The sequence below is a fragment of the Cheilinus undulatus genome, linkage group 16, assembly GCF_018320785.1.
Source record: "Cheilinus undulatus linkage group 16, ASM1832078v1, whole genome shotgun sequence".
Classification (NCBI taxonomy): Eukaryota; Metazoa; Chordata; class Actinopteri; order Labriformes; family Labridae; genus Cheilinus; species Cheilinus undulatus.
The window spans coordinates 545,024-572,030 of NC_054880.1; the positions used below are offsets into that span (position 1 = coordinate 545,024).

The 27,007-nt window shown below is 39.1% G+C and overlaps 2 protein-coding genes across 4 annotated transcripts in view; both read right to left on the minus strand.

Moving 5' to 3' along the window:
* Positions 1-4,822, minus strand: part of ints3 (integrator complex subunit 3) — a 32,451-nt gene extending 27,629 nt beyond the window's left edge. For both annotated transcript variants that reach the window (XM_041809875.1, XM_041809874.1), the window contains exons 1-4: positions 4,511-4,822; positions 3,564-3,647; positions 1,553-1,636; positions 253-366 (exon numbers count right to left, since the gene is read on the minus strand). In XM_041809875.1, the coding sequence (XP_041665809.1) occupies positions 253-366; positions 1,553-1,636; positions 3,564-3,647; positions 4,511-4,594 (366 nt within the window). In that variant the 5' untranslated portion in view covers positions 4,595-4,822. The remainder of the gene's footprint in view (positions 1-252; positions 367-1,552; positions 1,637-3,563; positions 3,648-4,510) is intronic.
* A 1,502-nt stretch (positions 4,823-6,324) lies between these two features.
* The window catches only part of LOC121524024 (atrial natriuretic peptide receptor 1-like), a 61,367-nt gene continuing 40,684 nt past the window's right edge, over positions 6,325-27,007 (minus strand). For both annotated transcript variants that reach the window (XM_041809190.1, XM_041809189.1), the window contains 9 exons: positions 26,845-27,004; positions 22,846-23,001; positions 20,321-20,489; positions 20,091-20,237; positions 15,666-15,789; positions 15,302-15,370; positions 11,232-11,406; positions 11,062-11,160; positions 6,325-6,681 (listed from right to left, as the gene is read on the minus strand). In XM_041809190.1, the coding sequence (XP_041665124.1) occupies positions 6,539-6,681; positions 11,062-11,160; positions 11,232-11,406; positions 15,302-15,370; positions 15,666-15,789; positions 20,091-20,237; positions 20,321-20,489; positions 22,846-23,001; positions 26,845-27,004 (1,242 nt within the window). In that variant the 3' untranslated portion in view covers positions 6,325-6,538. The remainder of the gene's footprint in view (positions 6,682-11,061; positions 11,161-11,231; positions 11,407-15,301; positions 15,371-15,665; positions 15,790-20,090; positions 20,238-20,320; positions 20,490-22,845; positions 23,002-26,844; positions 27,005-27,007) is intronic.

A 27,007-nucleotide genomic window follows, 5' to 3' on the forward strand; every position in this document is an offset into this window, starting at 1 on the left:
GTACTTGCAGGCCAGTCTAGACCCTACACCCTTTTCCTGTGAAGCCATGCTGTTGTAACTCGTTAGTTTCTCACTGTAATAAGGAAGCCAACCAATCCTGTTACCTGTGGAATGTTCTAGCAGTTTCTGATAGTTCCACAACTGTCCCAGTCTTTCCCTAAACCTGTCCTTAAACCTGCAGCTTCTAACACAGCCTCTATTAGCCCCGTGTGCGTTTACGTGTAGATGGCGCCTCCCTCTGAGTGCGGGTACCTGTGTTCTGGGGACATCCTGTAGCTTCAAGAACTTCTCCATCAGGATCTGGTTGATCTTGACCAGGATCACGTTCATGCCATCTCTGTTGAGCAGCGTCAGGTCTCTGTAACACTAGCGATGTCACAGAGATGTCACAGCAATGTCACAGAGATGTCACAGAGATGTCACAGTGATGTCACAGTGATGTCACAGAGATGTCACAGAGATGTCACAGTGATGTCACAGAGATGTCACAGTGATGTCACAGAGATGTCACAGCAATGTCTAAGCGATGTCACAGCGGATGTCACAGCAGATGTCACAGAGATGTCACAGCGATGTCACAGCGATGTCACAGAGATGTCACAGTGATGTCAGCGAATGTCCCAGAGATGTCACAGCGGATGTCACAGAGATGTCACAGTGATGTCACAGCGATGTCACAGCGGATGTCACAGCGATGTCACAGTGAATGTCACAGAGATGTCACAGCAATGTAACAGAGATGTCACAGAGATGTCACAGCGATGTCATAGTGATGTCACAGAGATGTCACCGCGATGTCACGTTGATGTCACAGCGATGTCACCGCAATGTCACAGAGATGTCACAGCGATGTCAGAGATTTCACAGCGATGTCACAGAGATGTTACATTGATGTCACAGAAATACCACAGAGATGTCACAGCGATGTCACAGAGATGTCAGTGATGTCACAGCGATGTCACAGAAATGTCAGAGATGTCACAGTGATGTCACAGAGATGTCACAGCGATGTCACAGAGATATCACAGTGATGTCACAGAGATATCACAGTGATGTCACAGCGATGTCACAATGATGTCACAGTGATGTCACAGCGAATGTCACAGTGAATGTCACAGTAATGTCACAGCAATGTAATAGAGATGTCACAGCGATGTCACAGAGATGTCACAGTGATGTAATAGTGATGTCACAGAGATGTCACTGCGATGTCACAGTGATGTCACAGTAATGTCACAGCAATGTAATAGAGATGTCACAGCGAATGTCACAGCGATGTCACAGTGAATGTCACAGTAATGTCACAGCAATGTAATAGAGATGTCACAGCGATGTCACAGAGATGTCACAGCGATGTCATAGTGATGTCACAGAGATGTCACTGCGATGTCACAGAGATGTCACAGTGATGTCACGGTGATGTCACAGAGATGTCACAGTGATGTCACAGAGATGTCACAGCAATGTCAGAGATGTCACAGTGATGTCACAGCGATGTCACAGTAAAGTTTCACAGAGATGTCACACATTCACTGATGTTGTGCAGACTCACCCTCTGCGCCTGCGTTGGCTCTGTGAGGACGAGCATGAAGAGACCAAGACACACCTCCTCATGCTGCTGCTGACCTTTACACACCTGGACAGGTAAGCAGGACATCAGTAAACCCCTATTTCACCATGACTCTGACTCTAAACATGGACATTTGTTTCTAAGAGAATTTATAACATCAACAATTATTTAATTTTAAACCTGGAGGTCAATCTTAAAAACATTACATCCATAACTTTTGTTAAACTTGTTTTTACTATCATCCATTATTATATGTAAATGATTTTGTATCAGGAGTAAAGTTGTATAAAATGAGGAGTCAGCTCTCAGAAATGTCATTTAAGTTTGAATATCCTAGCCTGACAGTGAACAGATCGTGGTGACCCAGTCTTCCTCAGCATCCTGGAGTTCTTCTTTTACTAAATCTGTTCTAACTTTCTCTACCTGCTGGTTTATCTCCTCACTAAGAGAATAAGCTCAGTCTGAACAGCTGTAAACAAATGTGGTTAGGGACAGGGACAGATTCTGTTCTAACTTTCTCTACCTGCTGGTTTATCTCCTCACTAAGAGAATAAGCTCAGTCTGAACAGCTGTAAACAAATACTGAGGACAGGGACAGATTACTATTAGATTAATTTCTCAAATAAAGCACCCACACCCTCTGGTCAGAGGGCCACGGTACTAAAATGTATGTACATAAGACGAGGAACTTAAGGAGTAACAGCTTATCAGACCACAATACTGAGGGAAAAAAATTACTATTAGATTAATTTCTCAAATCTTGCAGCCCTACCCCCCACACCTCTAAAAACACCCATCCACACACCACACCTCTAAAAGCACCCATCCACACTCCACACCTCTAAAAGCACCCATCCACACACCACACCTCTAAAAAGCACCCATCCACACACCATACCTCTAAAAGCACCCATCCACACACCACACCTCTAAAAGCACCCATCCACACACCCACAACTCTAAAAGCACCCATCCACACACCCACAACTCTAAAAGCACCCATCCACACACCACACCTCTAAAAGCACCCATCCACACACCCACAACTCTAAAAGCACCCATCCACACACCACACCTCTAAAAAACATCCATCCACACACCATACCTCTGAAAGCACCCATCCACACACCACACCTCTAAAAAACATCCATCCACACACCCACAACTCTAAAAGCACCCATCCACACACCACACCTCTAAAAGCACCCATCCACACACCACACCTCTAAAAGCACCCATCCACACACCACACCTCTAAAAGCACCCATCCACACACCCACAACTCTAAAAGCACCCATCCACACACCACACCTCTAAAAAACATCCATCCACACACCCACAACTCTAAAAGCACCCATCCACACACCACACCTCTAAAAGCACCCATCCACACACCCACAACTCTAAAAGCACCCATCCACACACCACACCTCTAAAAAACATCCATCCACACACCCACAACTCTAAAAGCACCCATCCACACACCACACCTCTAAAAGCACCCATCCACACACCCACAACTCTAAAAGCACCCATCCACACACCACACCTCTATAAAACACCCATCCACACACCATACCTCTGAAAGCACCCATCCACACACCATACCTCTAAAAGCACCCATCCACACACCACACCTCTAAAAGCACCCATCCACACACCCATACCTCCAAAAGCACCCATCCACACACCACACCTCTAAAAGCACCCATCCACACACCACACCTCTAAAAAACACCCATCCACACACCCACACCTCTAAAAGCACCCATCCACACACCTACACCTCTTAAAGGACCCATCCACACACCTACACCTCTAAAAGCACCCATCCAGACTCCCACACCTCTAAAAGCACCCATCCAGACACTGTTTAGGCACCGTCTCGAAATGTCAAATACCACACAGGTATCAGGAGAAACCCAAACTAGCCCCTGATGAGATACGGAAGTTTTATTAGTTATAGAGGAAGAAGTAGAGGGGCGTGTCTTACGTTGGCGGTGAGCGCGTCGTTGGCCTCTCTCTCTGACAGCCCATTGGTCAACGCCTGGACGATCCCAACACACCGCTCCAACTTCTGCAAACACACAGACACAGGTTGATTTCACACCAGCATGTACACAGGTAAGATCACCTGTTGGAGTCAGGAGAGCAGAATTAAAGCCTCCACGATTCTACCAACAGAACAATCAACGTTAAAATCTGCTAATATCTGGCTAATAGTAGCTGCCAGGTCATCAAACAGGTTTAAGTAGGGTGTGATTGTTACTAGAACAATGTCTAAGTCTATAATTCTGTTATTGAAACAACCATCAGTTATCTATTTACAGGGGAGAAAAGTATATATATTTATATACAGTACCTATAATCCTATAATTTATATAATATAATCTACGGATAGAGATTGGTGTAGAGAAAACATTTTAGACATTTATCTATGTGTAGATAGTTTATTTTAAACATTTATCCCAGTGTAAATCATGGGTATTTTATTATTTCTCGTCTGTATTTTATACATTGATCAGTCTCACTACTCTTACATGTGGAAAGCTGACATGGCGCATGCGCATCTGTCACCTTACGGTCCCATACATGTTTACGTAGGACTAGCATCCTAGGCTAACTCTTAGTGCTCCGTGTGCGTCTGTTCTCTCTATATCAGGTCTATGAGAGCTACCAAACACGGTGAAGCTAGTAGAAACAGCTTCATTAGAGCTATCAGCACAGTCCCACCTCCATGTTTACACGGGCTGAGGCCCTAGTGCTAAGCTAACAGTGCTAACAGCCATAACTAGCCTGCTAGCCGGGGTTAAAGATGATCCATGGAGGCTCTTTGTATTCAAACTGATTCAAACTGCCCACCGCTGCCTCCTAACCCGAGATAACGTCTTTACCCCGGGATATATCTGCTCTATAGGCGGTTAGCCTGGCTCAGCCTACCTCCTCCAGCTCATCTTTAGCGTCCAGCTGGGTAGACACCAGTAGCCGGCCCTGCGGCTTCGCCTTCGCCGGAGCAGGCTCCATCTGCTCCCGCCTCGCGTCGCCGGGCCCCGCGGAGCAGCGAAGGGCCGGAGCTCCGTGTGAGGGGCTGTTCTGGATGTTTCTGTGGGGGTTAGGGTCAGAATGGGGCCCCTGTCAGAGCCGGGGCCTCGGTGTATCAGGTTCTGGTGGTACCGGTGTGTTTTTAAAACTTGTCCCGGGTCAGCTCCCACTCTCAGCCCGCTCTGTGACTGCCCGAGCACGGCAACATAACGGACATCCGCACAGACTGAGCACCGCGAGGAGGGCGGGCTCTGGAGGAGGAGTTCACCAGTCAGAGTCCTCACTACTCTTAGTGACGTTTACTACAGCCAATCAGGACTTAGACAGTCTGAAGCCAATCCCCGGGCTGCTGCTCCCAGAACCAACTACATGAAAACTATTAAAACTTGTTTACAGTTTACAAGCAAACAAAAGTGGACCTATATTTTTATTTTAAAGTGTCTGCATGACTCACTAATGTCTTCGTCCGTCATTTCATTATGTTCATTATGTTTGTATTGTCCATGTATTCAGTTTTACATCAGAATAATTATGACCCCTGAATAAATATTGTCACGTGTTCTTAAAGACATTTACAGGACTGGGGCCACCAACAATAATGTCTAAGATTTAACTGTCCTTTTAACTGTGAAGAAAAAAAGACATTCTAAGATTTAAGTCAAGATCAAATTCAGGAATCTGACATTAAAGTCAGGAATAGAACCGATTATTAGACACATGGAGCCTAGAAAACTATTCCCCCATGGCTATTCAGACCTTTCACTTTTTCTATAAATCAGCGATGATTAACATCATTAGGCTATTTTTTTTTTTTTTTTAACTTTTAAAAAATTTATTTATGTTTTTACTTAGAAATGTGCTTCTTCCGATACTGCCTACGACTACTCTGAAGAAGTAGTCGTAACAGTCTTGGCTGGGTTCTTCACCAGTCAGAGCTTTATGGGAGAGTGGCAAAGAGAAAGACACTGTTGAAGAAAACTCAGATTCAATCTGGACTAGAGTTCACCAGAAGGACTGTGGGAGACTCCATGGTCAAGAGGAAGAAAGGTCTTTGGTCTGATGAGACCAGAATGGAGCTTTGAGACCATCAGACAAGACGCCAAACACTGACATCACCACAAACACACCATCCCCACTGTGGAGCACGCTGGTGGCAGCATCAGGCTGTGGGGATGCTTCTCAGCAGCATCGTGCTGTGGGGATGCTTCTAAGCAGCATCGTGCTGTGGGGATGCTTCTCAGCAGCACCATGATGTTGGGATGCTTCTCAGCAGCATCAGGCTGTGGGGATGCTTCTCAGCAGCATCGTGCTGTGGGGATGCTTCTCAGCAGCATCGTGCTGTGGGGATGCTTCTCAGCAGCATCGTGCTGTGGGGATGCTTCTCAGCAGCATCGTAGTGTGGGGATGCTTCTCAGCAGCATCATGCTGTGGGGATGCTTCTCAGCAGCATCATGCTGTGGGGATGCTTCTCAGCATTCAGCTCTGGAAGGCTTGTGAAGGTAGTGGGGAAAATGAATGTGGCAAAATCTAGGAAAATCCTTGAGGACAACCTTCTTCAGTCTGACAGAAAACTAGGGCTTAGAGAAGATTTCCTTTCCAGTCTGACAATGAGCCGAAGCATCCAGAGAAAGCTACACAGAAATGACAGAGTATCACAGATGTGATGTTTGTATTTACAACACTTTAAATCTTTATTTTTGACAGTGTAACATTCAACAGTCAGTGGTTAAAGCTGGAAAGAAGAACTGTGCCTTTAAATGATGTCAGCGTTAAACATCCAGTCAGAATCAAGGGGGTGGAGTTTCATATAAAGTGTGTTTAGTGGGTTAGGGTTAGATCTGGTCCTCAGGTTTAGATCTGACGGTCGTCTCCTGTGTTCAAGGCAGAAAAAGTGATAGATCCCTCCATCATCCTCCTCTACCCCCCTCACGGTGCATCCTCCCCCAGCAGCCAGAACGTCCTCATCCGCCCCTTCCCCTTCATCTCGATCTCTCCTCTGAGCTCCAGCCTGAAGCAGCTGAACTCCTGAAGAACCTGACAGGTTGTCTCTGACACGTGGATCTTCAGAGCTGCAGGGGGACACGGGACAACATGGGATCAACAAGGGAACAAAATGGGGAACACATAGCATCAACATGGGGAAAAACATGGCATCAACATGGAACAAACATGGGATCAACATGGGACAAACATGGGAACAACATGGGACAAACATGGCATCAACACGGGACAAACATGGGAACAACATGGGACAAACATGGGAACAACATGGGACAAACATGGGAACAACATGGGACAAACATGGCATCAACATGGGACCAACATGGGATCAACATGGGACAAATATGGGAACCACATGGGACAAACATGGGAACAACATGGGACAAACATGGGATTGACAAGGGAACGACATGGGAACAACATGGGATAAACATGGCATCAACATGGGACAAACATGGCATCACCATTGGACAAACATGGGATCAACATGGGACAAATAAGGGAACAACATGGGACAAACATGGCATTAACATGGGACCAACATGGCATCAACATGGGACAAACATGGGAACAACATGGGACAAACATGGCATCAACACGGGACAAACATGGGAACAACATGGGACAAACATGGGGAAAAACATTTGACAAACATGGCATCAACATGGGACAAATATGGGAACAACATGGGACAAACATGGGATCAACATGGGAACAACATGGCACCAAAATGGGAACAACATGGGACAAACATGGGAACAACATGGGACAAACATGGGACAAACATGAGATCAACATGGGAACAACATGGCACCAAAATGGGAACAACATGGGACAAACATGGGAACAACATGGCACCAAAATGGGAACAACATGGGACAAAGATGGGAACAACATGGGACAAACATGGGAACAACATGGGACCAAAATGGGAACAACATCAAGGATCAAGGATATCTTTATTATCCCTGAGGGGCAATTTGCTTCACAGCCAGCAGTACCATACAAGCAATTTCCCTCACAATAGGAATAAAATAAAGGTTCATACACATAGGAAACATTCAAAGACACAGAAAACAGTGGCAATGGCCTCAAAATGAATGGGATCGACATGGGACAAACATGGGAACAACATGAGACAAACATGGCATCAACACGGGACAAACCTGGGAACAACATGGAACCAACATGGGAACAACACGGGACCAAAATGGGAACAACATGGGACAAACATGGGAACAACATGGAACCAACATGGGAACAACATGGGACCAAAATGGGAACAACATGGGACAAACATGGGAACAACATGGGACAAACATGGGAACAACATGGGACCAACATGGGAACAACATCAAGGATCAAGGATATCTTTATTATCCCTGAGGGGCAATTTGCTTCACAGCCAGCAGTACCATACAAGCAATTTCCCTCACAATAGGAATAAAATAAAGGTTCATACACATAGGAAACATTCAAAGACAGAAAACAGTGGCAATGGCCTCAAAATGAATAAGTCCTGGGCAAATTTCACCTTGAACTATTTAAAAGGCTAATGGCAGTCGGGATAAAAGATTTCTTCAGTCTGTTTGTCTTGCATGATGGAAGGACATACCTGCGTCCTGAGGGGAGCAGCGTGAACTCCTTAAAGAGTGGATGGTCTGGTTCACCAAGGATGGACTGGGCTTTTTTAAGAGATCTGAGTTTGGATACGTCAGTCAGATCACTCAGAGTAGTGCCTGCAATTTTGCAGCAGGTTTTAACTAAGCCTAGCAGCTGATTTTTGTTTTTCAGATTAAGTGAACCATAAAAACAGATAAAAGAGAATGTAAGAACAGATTCAATAAAACGAGAATAAAACATTTTCAGAAAAACACTGTCCACGTTAAAATTCCTAAGCTTGCGATAAAAATACAATCTTTGGTTAATTTTCTTGCAAACAGCGTCTACCTGAGGCTCAAAGCTCATTCTGTCATCCACAACAGTACCCAGGTATCAATACTGGCTCACCCTCTCCACAGACTGTTCATTAATCAACAAAGGAGAAATGGCAGCGAGATTTTTCCTAAAATCCACAGTCATTTCTTTTGTTTTTAAAACATTAATCTTTAAAAAGGATTTGTCACACCATTCAATGAAATCAGTTAAAATGGGACCATGATCTGGATCATCGTTAGAGAGAAGAGACACAATCAGCAAATTAATTATGTATCGCTTCTCATACTGACTCCAACATTCGTTTGTGTATAAAACAAATAAAAGCGGTGAGAGGACACACCCTTGAGGTGAGACAGTAGAAGAAATGCTAAAATCTGATAAAACACCATTAACCCTCAAACATTGAGTCCTTTCAGTTAAAAAATCCATTAGCCAGCTTATCAGACCAAGATCAATGTTATAGATGTCGTGCATTTTTTCTGCTAAAATGTGGGGCTGAATACTGTTAAAAGCTGAGGAGAAATCAATAAAAAGTAAACGTGCAAAAGTCTTTACTCCCTCTATTTTATAGATTTTATGATCCAAGGTTTGTTATTTGGATAAAGGAGGACAGATCTCTGCGGGATGACTAAATTCTCACAGAAATGAATATAAGAACACACAGTTTCAGTCAGTTCATCCAGGTCCGAGCAAGAATACATGCGACCAACATGGGAACAACATTGGATTGACATGGGAACAACACGCTACAACATGGGACCAAAATGGAAACAACATTGGAATGACATGGAAACAACATTGGAATGACATGGGAACAACATGGCATCAACACAGGACTAACATGGGAACAAGATGGGAAGAACATAGGAATAACATAGGACCAACATGGCATTAACATAGGACCAACATGGAAACAACATGGCATCAACATGGGACCAACATGGGAACGACATGGAAAGGACATGGGAACAACATGCACTGTAAAAAGCAACATCCATTTTACTCATAAACATTGAGTTGAAATTACTCAGTTCTTCTTAACCTGTTCTAAATACTTATTATAAACAAGTTAATTGTACTTCTTGGCCATAACAGCAAAAGGGCTTGATTTACTTAAGTTTACTTTGTTTAAAAAAATGAAGTAAAAGGGGGTATAATTAAGTTTTGTTAACTTAAAAATCCAAAACAGCGATTTGAACTCTATTTTTATGAGCTGATAGAACTTATTTCAGTTTTAAGTGAACAGTACTCAAACAATTTAAGTATTTGTTATAACTCATATTATTTGAGTTGTGGCAAATCTGCAGTTTTCCCAGAATGCCTTTGGGCACTAAACCTTTATGCACTCTGTTTGCTGCAGTTGTCTTTGCCAGGACACTTTTGAAAAAGAGATTTTTAAGCTCAGTGAGGTTTTCTCCTGGTTAAAAAAAGGTGAAATAAGATAAATAAATAAAATGCACCACAAGTGAAGTTGCTGTCTCAATTAAAGACGTCCCGCCCATAGGGGGCGCTGATACTGTTACCAGCATCAGTGGAGGTTGTATGGCACACTGCCATTAATGAAGTGGGTCACCAACAGCCATTGTTGCAAATGGTGGCACAAGATAGTCCACCTTAGGTGAAATGATGACTTACAAAACTTTTGTACTAGCTGATGTTCTAAGGCCTTGGTTCCCAACCTGGGGTCCGAGACCCCCCGGGGGGAGCGCCAGAGATCTTGAGGGGGGGCGCGAGGCTTTGTCTGCTCTGAGGCTGCCAAAAATAGGTTTGCAAATATTGACTAAAACCATGATAAAGCAGTTATAAAGTAGTTCATACAAAGGTGTTTTGTTAAGAAAAGTATGCATGGACCTTTTTTAGGGTTTTATCAGTGGAACAATTAAAATCTATGTTGATTTTTGGCAGCAATGTGTCACTTTTTCTTCTCTTTTGGGTCCTGGGGGAGGGTCTGCTTTTCTGAGGAGCGTGTAGGGGGGGCTCCAAGGAAAAATGGTTGGGAAAGACTGTTCTAAGGTAATCAGTTTTCTAAGATATTTTGAGTGCTATTAACTTATCAGTGTTTACAATGCACTAAAAATGTTAAGTATTACACACTCAAAGTAGATGATCCTGCAAGTCCTGCAAACTTAAACTAACATTTGAATCTCAGTTGTAAAAACTTAAAATAATTGATTTTAAACTAGTAGTGAATACTTAAATAGTTCAAGTAGAACAAGTACTGCACACTACTAAAAAAACAAGATTTTTTAACTCACAAAAGTCAAGTGTAGTTTACTTGTTGTTTTTGAGGCAACGACTTTCCATAATTTTTTAAAGTAAGCTCAACTAATTTTTTCTTACAGTGTGGGAACGACATGGGAACGACATGGGAACGACATGGGAATGACATGGGAACAACATGGGAACGACATGGGATGTGTTGTCCCATGGTTAAGACCTGAATATGCCATGAGTGTAGGAGGCATCAAACATGGAAGCACTACGGTGGGTTATGAGTGAGTCGGGTTTACCCTCTCCGTTGGACTCCATGCGTGACGCCGTGTTGACCGTGTCTCCAAACAGACAGTACCTGGGCATCTTCAACCCCACCACACCTGCACACACGGGACCTACACAGACACAGTGAGTGTTACTCTCCATCCCTTTACTAACCTGTGAATAAACACAGACAGACACTAACCGCTGTGTATGCCGATGCGGAGCCGCAGTTGCTGATTGGCCCGGTGTCGGATCTTGAAGCTCTTGACGGCGTTGAGCAGGGCTAGTGACATGCGAGCAATCTCGCGCCCGTGAAGCTTCCCGTTCCTCACAGGAAGCCCTGACACCACCATGTAGGCATCTCCGATGGTCTCCACCTGGGGGCAGCAGTGAGGACGTCATTGAGCATCAACAGGATTTAAAGTGACAGTAACACCAATGTCAGTAATATCATCTCTTAAACATGGAGGAAAACCACTGATGGTTGGTCTGACTGGTTAAGAGTTAACGGCGGGGAATTAAAGGGATCATCTGGTGTTTTTGAAGAGTGATGAGATGGTAACGCTGCAGTTATTATCAGATCATTTCTATTTCCATCATCATGATCCCTACACTTTACAACAAAGTCATTCTTACTACAGGTGAACTGATTTACCTGGAGAGGAGGTGATCCAGATCACTAATGACTTAGTCCTGCAGACCTGCTTCTACAGGTCTAGACAGATAAAGTCTAAATGGATCTAGGACTGAGCTAAGAGGCTAGCTGAGCCTCTTTAACAGCTTTTCTCCCTCATTTGGTCATAATCATGATTTTAAAGGAAACATGGATGTACAATAAAGTAAACCTTAAAGGGTGCTCGTTGGACTGGGATAATAACAGGGGTCTAAAATAGCCTGCATGGAGGAAGCAAGGATGGATTAATCATAAAGGGATGTCATCTTTAAAGGCAAGGATAGAACATTAATAAAGGATGATGTCATCTTAAAAGGCAAGGAGAGAACATTAATAAAGGATGATGTCATCTTAAAAGGCAAGGAGAGAACATTAATAAAGGATGATGTCATCTTCAAAGGCAAGGATGGAATGTTTTATAGTCAATAAAGAATTACATCATTGTCAAAGGCAAGGAAAGAAGGTTTTATAGTCTAGAAAGGATGGCATAATCTTCAAAGGCAAGGATGGAATGTTTTATAGTCAATAAAGGATGGCATAATCTTCAAAGGCAAGGAAAGAAGGTTTTATAGTCTAGAAAGGATGGCATAATCTTCAAAGGCAAGGATGGAATGTTTTATAGTCTATAAAGGATGGCATAATCTTCAAAGGCAAGGATGGAATGTTTTATAGTCAATAAAGGATGGCATAATCTTCAAAGGCAAGGATGGAATGTTTTATAGTCAATAAAGAGTTACATCATTGTCAAAGGCAAGAATGGAAGGTTTTATAGTCTATAAAGGATGGCATAATCTTCAAAGGCAAGGATGGAATGTTTTATAGTCAATAAAGGATGGCATAATCTTCAAAGGCAAGGAAAGAAGGTTTTATAGTCTAGAAAAGCAGTTAATCATTGTCAAAGGCAAGGATGGAATGTTTTATAGTCTATAAAGGATGGCATAATCTTCAAAGGCAAGGATTGAATGTTTTACAGTCAATAAGGATGGCATAATCTTCAAAGGCAAGGATGGAATATTTTATAGTCAATAAAGAATAAAATCATTGTCAAAGGCAAGGATGGAATGTTTTATGGTCAATAAAGGATGGCATAATCTTTAAAGGCAAGGATGGAATGTTTTACAGTCAATAAAGGATGGCATAACCTTTAAAGGCAAGGATGGAATGTTTTATAGTCAATTAAGGAAGACCTTATCTTCAAAGGCAAGGATGGAATGTTTAATAGTCAATTAAGAAAGACCTAATCTTCAAAGGCAAGGATGGAATGTTTTATAATTAATAAAGGATGGCATAACCTTTAAAGGCAAGGATGGAATGTTTTATAGTCAATTAAGGAAGACCTAATTTTTAAAGGCAAGGATGGAATGTTTTATAGTCAATTAAGGAAGACCTAATCTTCAAAGGCAAGGATGGAATGTTTGATTGTCAATAAAGAATGATATAATTCTCAAAGGCAGGGATGGAATGTTTTATAGTCAATTAAGGAAGACCTAATCTTCAAAGGCAGGGATGGAATGTTTTATAGTCAATTAAGGAAGACCTAATCTTCAAAGGCAAGGATGGAATGTTTGATTGTCAATAAAGAATGATATAATTCTCAAAGGCAGGGATGGAATGTTGCTAAGCTCAGGATGTTGGGGCCGTTATCTCCATTTGGGCATGACATTTGCACAGTAACTGCATGTTGCACAAAGTTTGAAATTGACTGTCTAACATTTTCCAGGTGGGACAGAAAATATCCCCAAATTCTGGAATGTCCTTTAAAATCCTGTGTCTTAAGCCTGGATGAGCAGTATCTCTAACACTCCTGTACGGTCTGTTTCCACAAAGGGGTCCAGGTCTGTCCTGGTTTAGCTCATTAAACTCTGATCTTACCCATAGTTCCTCTAATGATCCAGTCTCTCTGACAGGAAATCCGTCTCTTTCCAGAGATCCAGATCATTGGCTCAGCTGATTCTTCATCTGGCTCCAGTTTGTCTTTTAAATGTGGATTAAATAAGGACAAATAATGGAGGAAAGGAAACTGGCACTCAAACAGGAGCTAGCTACAGTAGCTCACACTAAAGAGTTGTTTAGTAGAACAGATCGTTCATGAATGGCTCACATTCAAGAGTGGTTTAGTAGAACAGATCGTTTATGAATGGCTCACATTAAAGAGTGGTTTAGTAGAACAGATCGTTTATGAATGGCTCACATTAAAGAGTGGTTTAGTAGAACAGATCATTCATGAATGGCTCATATTAAAGAGTGGTTTAGTAGAACAGATCGTTCATGAATGGCTCACGTTAAAGAGTGGTTTAGTAGAACAGATCGTTTATGAATGGCTCACATTAAAGAGTGGTTTAGTAGAACAGATCGTTCATGAATGGCTCACATTAAAGAGTGGTTTAGTAGAACAGATCGTTTATGAATGGCTCACATTAAAGAGTGGTTTAGTAGAACAGATCATTCATGAATGGCTCATATTAAAGAGTGGTTTAGTAGAACAGATCGTTTATGAATGGCTCACATTAAAGAGTGGTTTAGTAGAACAGATCATTCATGAATGGCTCACGTTAAAGAATGGTTTAGTAGAACAGATCATTCATGAATGGCTCACGTTAAAGAGTGGTTTAGTAGAACAGATCGTTTATGAATGGCTCACATTAAAGAGTGGTTTAGTAGAACAGATCGTTTATGAATGGCTCACATTAAAGAGTGGTTTAGTAGAACAGATCATTCATGAATGGCTCGCGTTAAAGAGTGGTTTAGTAGAACAGATCGTTTATGAATGGCTCACATTAAAGAGTGGTTTAGTAGAACAGATCGTTTATGAATGGCTCATATTAAAGAGTGGTTTAGTAGAACAGATCGTTTATGAATGGCTCACATTAAAGAGTGGTTTAGTAGAACAGATCATTCATGAATGGCTCACGTTAAAGAATGGTTTAGTAGAACAGATCATTCATGAATGGCTCACATTAAAGAGTGGTTTAGTAGAACAGATCATTCATGAATGGCTCACGTTAAAGAGTGGTTTAGTAGAACAGATCGTTTATGAATGGCTCACATTAAAGAGTGGTTTAGTAGAACAGATCGTTTATGAATGGCTCACATTAAAGAGTGGTTTAGTAGAACAGATCGTTTATGAATGGCTCACATTAAAGAGTGGTTTAGTAGAACAGATCGTTTATGAATGGCTCACATTAAAGAGTGGTTTAGTAGAACAGATCGTTTATGAATGGCTCACATTAAAGAGTGGTTTAGTAGAACAGATCGTTTATGAATGGCTCATCATTCCTCGCTCCCTCAGCCACCAAGGTTTATTCTGTTGATAGAACATCAGCGTTTACATTAATGATTTTTTGAGACTAAAGGAGGATTTTTAGATGTTAAAGGGGCTCAGCTAGACTCTTAGCTCAGGACTAGACTCCTCTAGACTCTGGTCTCCCTTCATCTGGATAGATAAAGCTAGGAGGTCTGCAGGACCGGGTCTTAGTGATCTGGATCTCCTCCTCTCCAGGTAAATCAGATAACCTGTGGTAAAATCTCTGTTTGGTTAAGTGTAGTGATGGTGCTCTAGTATGGAGAATGTTGTAGTTGTAGAGGACTGACCGTTTTACCTTATAAACATCAAAGTGGTCAATGATGGCGTCGAAACAGGTGTAGAGATCGTTCAGCAGAGTCACGACCTGAATGACAGAAGATTTAGTTTCATATTTAATATTCCCGGTAACACTGCACATCAGCACAGGACAGTAATAACATGAGTGTATTACAAGGCTTGGTTTCTCAACTGCTGGGTCAGGACCCAAAAGTGGGTCGTTGGTGTGTGCTCTAAAAAATGTCAGAAAGACTTTTATGTGATTTTATTTTGAAAGGCAAGTGTCCATCTCTTTCCTCTCTCTGAGCACAGCAAAATAACAAGAGTTAAATCAATAATATATTAACATGGTCGTTAAACTCATGTTAATGAGACCATCCTACCTGTAGAGGTGTGCTCTCAGCTGATAGGGCAGTGAAGCCAACGATGTCACTGAAGTAGATGGTGACAGAGTCAAACGCTTCAGCCTGAACCATCTCACCTCTCTTCAACTGCTCTGCTACTGAACTGGAACACAGAGACAGTAGTGGGGAGTTAACGCAGTAATACTACTACGGTAGTATCTATAGTACAATATGCAGTAATATTACTGCGGTAGTATCTATAGTACAATATGCAGTAATACTACTACGGTAGTATCTGTAGTATTATATGCAGTAATATTACTGCGGTAGTATCTATAGTACAATATGCAGTAATATTACTGCGGTAGTATCTATAGTACAATATGCAGTAATATTACTGCGGTAGTATCTATAGTACAATATGCAGTAATATTACTGCGGTAGTATCTGTAGTATTATATGCAGTAATATTACTGCGGTAGTATCTATAGTACAATATGCAGTAATACTACTACGGTAGTATCTGTAGTATTATATGCAGTAATATTACTGCGGTAGTATCTATAGTACAATATGCAGTAATATTACTGCTGTAGTATCTATAGTACAATATGCAGTAATACTACTACAGTAGTATCTGTAGTATTATATGCAGTAATATTACTGCGGTAGTATCTATAGTACAATATGCAGTAATATTACTGCGGTAGTATCTATAGTACAATATGCAGTAATACTACTACGGTAGTATCTGTAGTATTATATGCAGTAATATTACTGCGGTAGTATCTATAGTACAATATGCAGTAATATTACTGCGGTAGTATCTATAGTACAATATGCAGTAATATTACTGCGGTAGTATCTATAGTACAATATGCAGTAATATTACTGCGGTAGTATCTATAGTACAATATGCAGTAATATTACTGCGGTAGTATCTATAGTACAATATGCAGTAATACTACTACGGTAGTATCTATAGTACAATATGCAGTAATACTACTACGGTAGTATCTGTAGTATTATATGCAGTAATATTACTGCGGTAGTATCTATAGTACAATATGCAGTAACACTACTACGGTAGTATCTGTAGTATTATATGCAGTAATATTACTGCGGTAGTATCTATAGTACAATATGCAGTAACACTACTACCGTAGTATCTGTAGTACAATATGCAGTAATACTACTACGGTAGTATCTGTAGTATTATATGCAGTAATATAACTGCGGTAGTATCTGTAGTATTATATGCAGTAATATAACTGCGGTAGTATCTGTAGTATTATATGCAGTAATATTACTGCGGTAGTATCTGTAGTATTATATGCAGTAATATTACTGCAGTAGTATCTGTAGTATTATATGCAGTAATATTACTATGGTAGTATCTGTAGTATTATATGCAGTAATATAACTGCGGTAGTATCTATAGTACAATATGCAGTAATACTACTACGGTAGTATCTATAGTACAATATGCAGTAATATTACTACGGTAGTATCTGTAGTATTATATGCAGTAATATAACTGCGGTAGTATCTATAGTACAATATGCAGTAATACTACTACGGTAGTATCTATAGTACAATATGCAGTAATATTACTACGGTAGTATCTGTAGTATTATATGCAGTAATATTACTGCGGTAGTATCTGTAGTATTATATGCAGTAATATTACTACGGTAGTATCTGTAATATTATATGCAGTAATATTACTACGGTAGTATCTGTAATATTATATGCAGTAATATTACTGCGGTAGTATCTGTAGTATTATATGCAGTAATATTACTGCGGTAGTATCTGTAATATTATATGCAGTAATATTACTGCGGTAGTATCTGTAGTATTATATGCAGTAATATTACTGCGGTAGTATCTGTAATATTATATGCAGTAATATTACTGCGGTAGTATCTGTAGTATTATATGCAGTAATATTACTGCGGTAGTATCTGTAGTATTATATGCAGTAATATTACTACGGTAGTATCTGTAGTATTATATGCAGTAATATTACTGCGGTAGTATCTGTAGTATTATATGCAGTAATATTACTACGGTAGTATCTGTAATATTATATGCAGTAATATTACTGCGGTAGTATCTGTAGTATTATATGCAGTAATATTACTACGGTAGTATCTGTAGTACAATATGCAGTAATATTACTACGGTAGTATCTGTAATATTATATGCAGTAATATTACTACGGTAGTATCTGTAGTATTATATGCAGTAATATTACTGCGGTAGTATCTGTAGTATTATATGCAGTAATATTACTACGGTAGTATCTGTAGTACAATATGCAGTAATATTACTACGGTAGTATCTGTAGTACAATATGCAGTAATATTACTACGGTAGTATCTGTAGTACAATATGCAGTAATATTACTGCGGTAGTATCTGTAGTATTATATGCAGTAATATTACTACGGTAGTATCTGTAGTATTATATGCAGTAATACTACTGCGGTAGTATCTGTAATATTATATGCAGTAATATTACTACGGTAGTATCTGTAATATTATATGCAGTAATATTACTACGGTAGTATCTGTAGTATTATATGCAGTAATATTACTGCGGTAGTATCTGTAGTATTATATGCAGTAATATTACTACGGTAGTATCTGTAATATTATATGCAGTAATACTACTACGGTAGTATCTGTAGTATTATATGCAGTAATATTACTGCGGTAGTATCTATAGTACAATATGCAGTAATATTACTACGGTAGTATCTGTAATATTATATGCAGTAATATTACTACGGTAGTATCTGTAGTATTATATGCAGTAATATTACTGCGGTAGTATCTGTAGTATTATATGCAGTAATATTACTACGGTAGTATCTGTAATATTATATGCAGTAATACTACTACGGTAGTATCTGTAGTATTATATGCAGTAATATTACTGCGGTAGTATCTATAGTACAATATGCAGTAATATTACTGCGGTAGTATCTGTAGTATTATATGCAGTAATATTACTGCAGTGGTATCTATAGTACAATATGCAGTAATATTACTACGGTAGTATCTGTAGTATTATATGCAGTAATATTACTGCAGTGGTATCTATAGTACAATATGCAGTAATATTACTACGGTAGTATCTGTAGTACAATATGCAGTAATATTACTACGGTAGTATCTGTAGTACAATATGCAGTAATATTACTACGGTAGTATCTGTAGTACAATATGCAGTAATATTACTACGGTAGTATCTGTAATTTTATATGCAGTAATATTACTACGGTAGTATCTGTAGTACAATATGCAGTAATATTACTACGGTAGTATCTGTAGTACAATATGCAGTAATATTACTGCGGTAGTATCTGTAGTATTATATGCAGTAATATTACTGCAGTGGTATCTATAGTACAATATGCAGTAATATTACTACGGTAGTATCTGTAGTATTATATGCAGTAATATTACTGCAGTGGTATCTATAGTACAATATGCAGTAATATTACTACGGTAGTATCTGTAGTACAATATGCAGTAATATTACTACGGTAGTATCTGTAGTACAATATGCAGTAATATTACTACGGTAGTATCTGTAGTACAATATGCAGTAATATTACTACGGTAGTATCTGTAATATTATATGCAGTAATATTACTACGGTAGTATCTGTAGTACAATATGCAGTAATATTACTACGGTAGTATCTGTAGTACAATATGCAGTAATATTACTACGGTAGTATCTGTAATATTATATGCAGTAATATTACTACGGTAGTATCTGTAATATTATATGCAGTAATATAACTGCGGTAGTATCTGTAGTATTATATGCAGTAATATTACTACGGTAGTATCTGTAATATTATATGCAGTAATATTACTACGGTAGTATCTGTAGTACAATATGCAGTAATATTACTACGGTAGTATCTGTAATATTACATGCAGTAATATTACTACGGTAGTATCTGTAATATTATATGCAGTAATATAACTGCGGTAGTATCTGTAGTATTATATGCAGTAATATTACTACGGTAGTATCTGTAATATTATATGCAGTAATATTACTACGGTAGTATCTGTAGTACAATATGCAGTAATATTACTACGGTAGTATCTGTAATATTATATGCAGTAATATAACTGCGGTAGTATCTGTAGTATTATATGCAGTAATATTACTACGGTAGTATCTGTAATATTATATGCAGTAATATAACTGCGGTAGTATCTGTAGTATTATATGCAGTAATATTACTACGGTAGTATCTGTAATATTATATGCAGTAATATTACTGCGGTAGTATCTGTAGTATTATATGCAGTAATATTACTACGGTAGTATCTGTAATATTATATGCAGTAATATAACTGCGGTAGTATCTGTAGTATTATATGCAGTAATATTACTACGGTAGTATCTGTAATATTATATGCAGTAATATTACTGCGGTAGTATCTGGTAGAGCAGGGCCTCAGCCTTGCGTTTCTCCTCGTGGTACGCCTGCGTCCTCTCCTCCACCAGCTCCTCCAGGTTGTTGGCGTATTGTTCCATCCGAGACAGGAGGTTATCCAGGATGTTGGAGCCGTAACCTCTGAACACAGAGACAGGACATGAGGGACCATGGTAGTATGAACACAGAGATGTCTACTCAGGTAGAGCCCCCCCACACCCCACCTGTGCTGTTTCCTCAGCAGGATCTTGATGGTGTTGAAGTCCGGCCTCTCGTTCGGCTCGTCGCTCCAGCAGCGCTGCATCAGGATGCCCAGCTCCTCGCTGTGACTGTGGAGGCAGAGGGAGGGACGCAAGGGGGGGGCGCCGCCCTGACACAAGGCCTCAACGATCTCTGGGGGGAGAAATACATCTGTTATTATGGAGAATAACCTATCCATCATCCATCCATCATCCATCCATCATCCATCCATCCATCATTCATCCATCCATCTATCATTCATCCATCCATCATCCATCCATCTATCATTCATCCATCATCATCCATCCGTCATCCATCCATCTATCATTCATCCATCCATCATCCATCCATCATCCATACATCTCTCATTCATCCATCCATCATCCATACATCTATCATTCATCCATCCATCATCCATCCATCTATCATTCATCCATCCATCATCCATCCATCTATCATTCATCCATCCATCATCCATCCATCTATCATTCATCCATCCATCATCCATCCATCATCCATCCATCTATCATTCATCCATCATCATCCATCCGTCATCCATCCATCTATCATTCATCCATCCATCATCCATCCATCATCCATCCATCATCCATCCATCATCCGTCCATCTATTCATCCATCATCCATCCATCCATTCATCCATTCATTCATTCATCCATCCCTTCATCCATCCATCTATCATTCATCCATCCATCCATCCATCCATTCATCCATCTATCCCTTCATCCATCCATCCATCCAGTCATCCATCCCATCATCCATCCATCCATCCATCCATCCATTCATCATCATGCATCCATCCATCATCCATCCACCTATCATTCATCCATCCATCATCCATCCATCCATCATTCATCCATCATCCATCCATCATCCATCCATCTATCATTCATCCATCCATCCATCATCCATCCATCATCCATCCACCTATCATTCATCCATCCATCATCCATCCATCTATCATTCATCCATCCATCCATCCATCATCCATCCATCATCCATCCATCTATCATTCATCCATCCATCCATCCATCCATCAACCATCCATCCATGATCCATCATCCATCCATCATCCATCCATCCATCCATCCATCATCCATCCATCCATCATCCATCATCCATCCATCAACCATCCATCAATCCATCCATCCATCCATCATCCATCCATCCATCAACCATCCATCCATCCATCATCCATCATCCATCCATCCATCCATCTATCATTCATCCATCATTCATTCATCCATCCATCATCCATCCATCATCCATCCATCATCCATCCATCCATCAACCATCCATCCATCATCCATCCATTCATCCATCCATCATCCATCCATACATCCATCCATCCATCCATTCATCCATCATCCATCCATCCATCCTTATTAATCATTCATTTTGTTTTATTTCATTTTATTTTATACTCTGATTCCAGGTCTAATACAGTGTCTAAGTGAAATGATCAGTTATTAATCAGTCTTTATTATTCTAATGGTTTATTTATAACTAATGTTCTCTACAGATGGAAGAGTTCAACTTCCTGTTTACAGGCCTAGAGTGTAGTTCATCTTCCTCACCAGCAGAGGGTGCTGTAACACTGACGTGTGAACATGGAGCTGAACACAGCAGCAATAAATTGTGGAAATACTTATGTAGTCTGACACTGATGAATGACTAACCACATGGAGTAAATAATGTTGTTTACAGTGAAATAGGAGCACAAACAGCCCATGAGGGGGCGCTGTTGGTGGTGCTGGTACTGTTGATAGTCCTCATTTTGTTTTTTGTAGTTTAAACACAAACCAACATTCAGGACTCATGCTGTTTGTCCAGGCAGACGTTTGACTGTTGTTATTTACTGTTGTTGTTTAATGTTGTTTACTGTTGTTGTTGGTATTTTTAACTGTTGTTTAGTGTTATTTTTGTTGTTGTTTACTGTTATTTATTGTTGTTGTTTGTTTTTTTACTGTTGTTTAGTGTTGTTTTTGTTGTTATTTACTGTTGTTGTTTAATGTTGTTTACTGTTGTTTGTTGTTGTTGTTTACTGTTGTTGTTGGTATTTTTAACTGTTGTTTAGTGTTATTTTTGTTGTTGTTTACTGTTATTTATTGTTGTTGTTTTTTTTTTACTGTTGTTTAGTGTTATTTTTGTTGTTGTTTACTGTTGTTATTTATTGTTGTTGTTTGTTGTTGTTTTTTTTACTGTTGTTTAGTGTTGTTTTTGTTTTTGTTTACTGTTGTTGTTGTTTACAAACCAACTTTTAGGCATCATGGTGAGCGTGTCCAGGTAGAAGTTTTACATATGATTTTACTGTTGTTGTTGTTTTCTGTTGTTTTTGTTTAGTGTTGTTTAATGTTGTTTACTGTTGTTTTTGCTGTTGTTTAGTGTTGTTGTTGTTGTTTACTGTTGTTTAATGTTGTTTACTGTTGTTTAATGTTGATTTGTGTTGTTTGTTGTTGTTGTTTAGTGTTGTTGTTGTTTACAAACCAACCTTTAGGCGTCATGGTGAGCGTGTCCAGGTAGAAGACTCCTCTCAGCAGAGCGACCTCCTGTAGGATGATCCCGAAGCTGTAAACATCTCCTTTCTGAGTCCCACGTGGAGGAGGACACGCCTTCCTCAGCAGCTCTGGTGACGTCCACAGTTTACCTGTAAGGTAACCATCAATGCTTTAACCATGAGTGACAGGTTGGCAGCCACCTGGGGATCCATCCATCCATCCACCTTTACAGCTAGAAATAGCTGAGTGATTAAGTTATGCCTTTTTAACATGAATAAGGAGAAATAAAGAGTGACTGGAACCATCAGAATAGACGCCGATAATCTCATAAAGTCCATGTGGAGGACCCCTGGCCCCAACATCTTCAAAAGCTCTCAAAAGACAAGGATGGAATGTTTTAAAATAGTGTTGATTACAACATCTTTAAAGGCAAGGATGGGATGTTTTAAATTAGTGTTGATGACAACATCTTTAAAGGCAAGGATGGAATGTTTTTAAATAGTGTTGATTACAACATCTTTAAAGGCAAGGATGGAATGTTTTTAAATAGTGTTGATGACAACATCTTTAAAGGCAAGGATGGGATGTTTTTAATTAGTGTTGGTGACAACATCTTTAAAGGCAAGGATGGAATGTTTTGAATCAGTGTTGATGACAACATCTTTAAAGACAAGGATGGAATGTTTTTAATTAGTGTTGATGACAACATCTTTAAAGGCAAGGATGGAATGTTTTAAATTAGTGTTGATGAAAACATCTTTAAAGGCAAGGATGCAATGTTTTAAATTAATGTTGATGACAACATCTTAAAAGACAAGGATGGAATGTTTTTAATTAGTGTTGATGACAACATCTCTAAAGACAAGGATGGAATGTTTTTAATTAGTGTTGATGACAACATCTTTAAAGACAAGGATGGAATGTTTTTAAATAGTGTTGATGACAACATCTTTAAAGGCAAGGATGGAATGTTTTTAAATAGTGTTGATTACAACATCTTAAAGGCAAGGATGGAATGTTTTAAATTAGTGTTGATGACAACATCTTTAAAGACAAGGATGGAATGTTTTTAATTAGTGTTGATGACAACATCTTAAAAGACAAGGATGGAATGTTTTTAATTAGTGTTGATGACAACATCTTTAAAGACAAGGATGGAATGTTTTTAATTAGTTTTAATGAAAAAATCTTTAAAGACAAGGATGGAATGTTTTAAATTTGTGTTGATGACAACATCTTTAAAGGCAAGGATGCAATGTTTTAATAAGTGTTGATGACAACATCTTTAAAGGCAAGGATGGAATGTTTTTAATTAGTGTTGATGACAACATCTTTAAAGGCAAGGATGGAATGTTTTAAATTAGTGTTGATGACAACATCTTTAAAGGCAAGGATGCAATGTTTTTAATAAGTGTTGATGACAACATCTTAAAAGACAAGGATGGAATGTTTTTTAATTAGTGTTGATGACAACATCTGTAAAGACAAGAATGGAATGTTTTAAATAAGTGTTGATTACAACATCTTTAAAGGCAAGGATGGAATGTTTTTAAATAGTGTTGATTACAACATCTTAAAAGACAAGGATGGAATGTTTTAAATTAGTGTTGGTGACAACATCTTTAAAGGCAAGGATGGAATGTTTTAAATTAGTGTTGATGACAACATCTTTAAAGGCAAGGATGGAATATTTTTAATTAGTGTTGATGACAACATCTTTAAAGACAAGGATGGAATGTTTTTAATTAGTTTTAATGAAAAAATCTTTAAAGACAAGGATGGAATGTTTTAAATTTGTGTTGATGACAACATCTTTAAAGGCAAGGATGCAATGTTTTAATAAGTGTTGATGACAACATCTTTAAAGGCAAGGATGGAATGTTTTAAATTAGTGTTGAAGACAACATCTTTAAAGGCAAGGATGGAATGTTTTAAATTAGTGTTGATGACAACATCTTTAAAGGCAAGGATGCAATGTTTTTAATAAGTGTTGATGACAACATCTTAAAAGACAAGGATGGAATGTTTTTTAATTAGTGTTGATGACAACATCTGTAAAGACAAGGATGGAATGTTTTGAATTAGTGTTGATGACAACATCTTTAAAGGCAAGGATGGAATGTTTTAAATTAGTGTTGATGACAACATCTTTAAAGGCAAGAATGGAATGTTTTAAATAAGTGTTGATTACAACATCTTTAAAGGCAAGGATGGAATGTTTTTAAATAGTGTTGATTACAACATCTTAAAGGCAAGGATGGAATGTTTTAAATTAGTGTTGGTGACAACATCTTTAAAGGCAAGGATGGAATGTTTTAAATTAGTGTTGATGACAACATCTTTAAAGGCAAGGATGGAATGTTTTAAATTAGTGTTGGTGACAACATCTTTAAAGGCAAGGATGGAATGTTTTAAATTAGTGTTGATGACAACATCTTAAAGGCAAGGATGGAATGTTTTAAATTAGTGTTGATGACAACATCTTTAAAGGCAAGGATGGAATTTTTTAAATTAGTGTTGGTGACAACATCTTTAAAGGCAAGGATGGAATGTTTTTAATTAGTGTTGGTGACAACATCTTCAAAGGCAAGGATGGAATGTTTTAAATTAGTGTTGGTGACAACATCTTTAAAGGCAAGGATGGAATGTTTTAAATTAGTGTTGATGACAACATCTTTAAAGGCAAGGATGGAATGTTTTAAATTAGTGTTGGTGACAACATCTTTAAAGGCAAGGATGGAATATTTTAAATTAGTGTTGATGACAACAACTTTAAAGGCAAGGATGGAATGTTTTAAATTAGTGTTGATGACAACATCTTTAAAGGCAAGGATGGAATGTTTTAAATTAGTGTTGGTGACAACATCTTTAAAGGCAAGGATGGAATGTTTTAAATTAGTGTTGATGACAACATCTTTAAAGGCAAGGATGGAATGCTTTTAATTAGTGTTGATGACAACATCTTTAAAGGCAAGGATGGAATGTTTTAAATTAGTGTTGGTGACAATATCTTTAAAGGCAAGGATGGAATCTTTTTAATTAGTGTTGGTGACAACATCTTTAAAGGCAAGGATGGAATCTTTTTAATTAGTGTTGATGACAACATCTTTAAAGGCAAGGATGGAATGTTTTAAATTAGTGTTGGTGACAACATCTTTAAAGGCAAGGATGGAATGTTTTAAATTAGTGTTGGTGACAACATCTTTAAAGGCAAGGATGGAATCTTTTTAATTAGTGTTGATGACAACATCTTTAAAGGCAAGGATGGAATGCTTTTAATTAGTGTTGATGACAACATCTTTAAAGGCAAGGATGGAATGTTTTAAATTAGTGTTGGTGACAATATCTTTAAAGGCAAGGATGGAATCTTTTTAATTAGTGTTGGTGACAACATCTTTAAAGGCAAGGATGGAATCTTTTTAATTAGTGTTGATGACAACATCTTTAAAGGCAAGGATGGAATGTTTTAAATTAGTGTTGGTGACAACATCTTTAAAGGCAAGGATGGAATGTTTTAAATTAGTGTTGGTGACAACATCTTTAAAGACAAGGATGGAATGTTTTAAATTAGTGTTGGTGACAACATCTTTAAAGGCAAGGATGGAATGTTTTAAATTAGTGTTGGTGACAACATCTTTAAAGGCAAGGATGGAATGTTTTTTATTAGTGTTGATGACAACATCTTTAAAGCGTTGTTGGGCTGTCTCTGAGGCTGTGATGATCTAATTCTCCTGAAGCCTAAGAAAGGCTGTTAAGGATAACTTCATCTCCAATGGCAGAATAAGGAATGTTGGTGAAGCTGGGGGTGTTGGGTCCTTTTTAGCCATACCTGAGGTCATAGTTGGGACTTTTTAGAGAGTTTCTGGGCTTTGTCATACCTGGTTCCATCTCTATGATTATTTTAGCTAACAGAGGAGGGCCTCTGATTGGTCCTAGCCAGGGGCGCACACATGACCCAACGATGCCTGTGTGATCATGTGATGGTGTCTTACGGGCGTAGTAGGCGTGGGTGTCCTCGGGGCAGGTGCTGGTCCTCAGACTCTGTAGACCATAGTCGGTGATCTTCAGCACGAAGCGACTGTCCACCACGCAGTTCGACGACTTCAGGTTGCCGTGGGAGACGATGACGCTGTTGTGGAGGAACAACATGCCCTG